Raw genomic sequence first — 2191 nt, forward strand, 5'->3', positions numbered from 1 at the left:
CAAATTTTACAGTTTTTAATAATTTTTTTGGTGAAACAGAACACTTCTGTTTCAGCTTTACTTTTACAGTAATTTATTGCACTTTATGACAAGAAGCAAGAAATTTTAGGGAGACAGATTATCTGGCACCCAAAACAAATTAGCAGAAAGTTGAATACTTTGAAAAAACAAATCTCCTAAATAACGGTAAAAATCTGCCAGCAAGAGTTCCAGAAAAAACACCTTAAAAACAGTGAAATACTGTGACGTTCACAAACTGTATGAACAGCAAAAATCAAGGCAAATATGTGTAAAGTAATGATGTTTTCAGCTGATTCAAATACATTAAATCTGAGTCATTTTATGGTCACACATTGTAAACAGTCAATGTGCAATTAATGTTAATTGATTTAGAATTTTGTCTGTAGTTTTACGACATAAACGACCTTAAAATGCTCCGTTTTCTGTTTTAAATCGAGTAGAAATGGTGTCATTTTAGTGTAAACGGCTGCAAAAGAACAAATAACCATAAACTATAGATGTTCTGTTTTGTCCGGTTATCAGTTATCCTGTCAGTGGTGCGTGTTGGCGTCTCTGTTCCGTGTTTTACATTCTGGCTGAACGTCGGTACAGGTGAGGCTGTCAGGTGTCTGACTGACAAAAGAGCTCTGCTGCTGTTTGCATGTGTGGATGCTGTGGAGGAGGTAAAAAAAAAAAAACAACAACAACAGAACAAGCTCGGAACACGTCGGTCCCGTGGGGTCGCGACGCCGCCTCTGATCTGCAGCAGCAGTCGAGGGTTGTGGGAATTTTGCAGAGCGAGGAGAAGAAAAGGAAAGAAAAGAAAGAAAAAAAGGCGAAGTGAAGACGTCAGGAGGAGGAAGCGCAGCAGGAATATAAATAGAAAGGCTCTGCTGCTATATATGGAGATGGCTGCTGGTCCTCGGGCCGGGCCGGGCCGGGCCGATCGATTGATTTATTGTCATTAGCAAAACAAAGAGAAAGAGGAGGAGGAGGAGGAGGAGGAGGAAGGTTTAAGTGACACCTTCTCTATGAAACCTTCACAGAAACAAAGTGCGTCCTGATGTTTCCACGTGTTCTGACTCTGCTTTGTTCTGGAGGTATCAGGCTCGGTCCAGGCCGCCCTGAAGCCTCCTAACGAGCGCTGTAACGAGCTAATAAGACGTGAAGCTGCTGAGCTGTGGACACCTGCCAGCTGAGCTCGTCTGCAGCCCCCCGGAGGCCCGACCCGTCAAACCGTCGGCTTCTCTGGATTCCTTCCCTCCACATCCCCGTCGTCCCACCAGAGCCGACGGTCCACGGCCGCGAGCACTCCGCCGACTGCCAAAGGCAAGTCGGTGCAACGCCGTCTCCCTTCCCCCTCCTCTCCTAACTCCTCTAACTCCTCTTTTTTCTCTCTGTTAAAGATACTTCCTGACTAAAGGCTGCTAATCCTTCATGTGCCGATAACAGCGAGAGGGAAAGAAAGCAGCACGCAGGAGGAATGTTTGGTGGGAAAGAGGTTGCGTAACAAGACGTTTACCTGCTTCGAAGTGAGTTTGATCAAGGAGCCCTCGTAGCCCTGAAACGAACACAAAGACAACGTCAGAACTGTGGAAAAACTAAAGCTAAAGTGCATCTAAATGCTCCTCTAATATTACAGCAAACACCAGCAACAACACGTCAGTCCTGTAAACTAAACTCTTGAGCAGTTAAATGATGATTCTACAGTAAAATATCACCCAATAATAAACTGTGTTCATACAGACTGGACAGATTGTTATATATTGAGGAGCAAGGGTGTAAAAAACAGTGAAATATAGTCAAAAACTGAAAAAAAAAGTTTAAATAAAAATGGTGAAAATAAAGGCTATCCTCTGTAAAAAAAAAAAACTACAGATGTAAATATACCAGTCACACACGACAAAGCAGCAAATTACTGTTGGTAAAAATACAGAAAATACATAATTTTTTTTACAGCTACCATGTAAATTAATACCTTTTTTCTATAACCAGAACAAAATTGTGAAAACAAGAAAAAATATAAAATAAAAATTTAGAAACACAGAATGTTCATAAAATGCAAAAAACTGTAAATTACATCATTTTCTGTTTTTAATATAGCAAAAACTAGTTGTTTGTTTTTTGCAGTCAACATGTGAATTAAGACTTTTTTCTGTAAGCAGAACACAATTGTGAAAATAATACAATA

The 2191-nt window shown here is 40.7% G+C and overlaps 1 protein-coding gene across 2 annotated transcripts in view; it reads right to left on the bottom strand.

Annotated features, from left to right (window-relative positions):
* LOC103363883 (RNA-binding protein with multiple splicing-like) overlaps positions 1–2191 on the bottom strand; it is a 51047-nt gene that overhangs the window by 21700 nt on the left and 27156 nt on the right. For both annotated transcript variants that reach the window (XM_008290831.1, XM_008290832.1), the window contains exon 3: positions 1523–1561. In XM_008290831.1, the coding sequence (XP_008289053.1) occupies positions 1523–1561 (39 nt within the window). The remainder of the gene's footprint in view (positions 1–1522; positions 1562–2191) is intronic.

The sequence above is a fragment of the Stegastes partitus genome, unplaced genomic scaffold (assembly GCF_000690725.1).
Source record: "Stegastes partitus isolate 25-593 unplaced genomic scaffold, Stegastes_partitus-1.0.2 Scaffold698, whole genome shotgun sequence".
Classification (NCBI taxonomy): Eukaryota; Metazoa; Chordata; class Actinopteri; family Pomacentridae; genus Stegastes; species Stegastes partitus.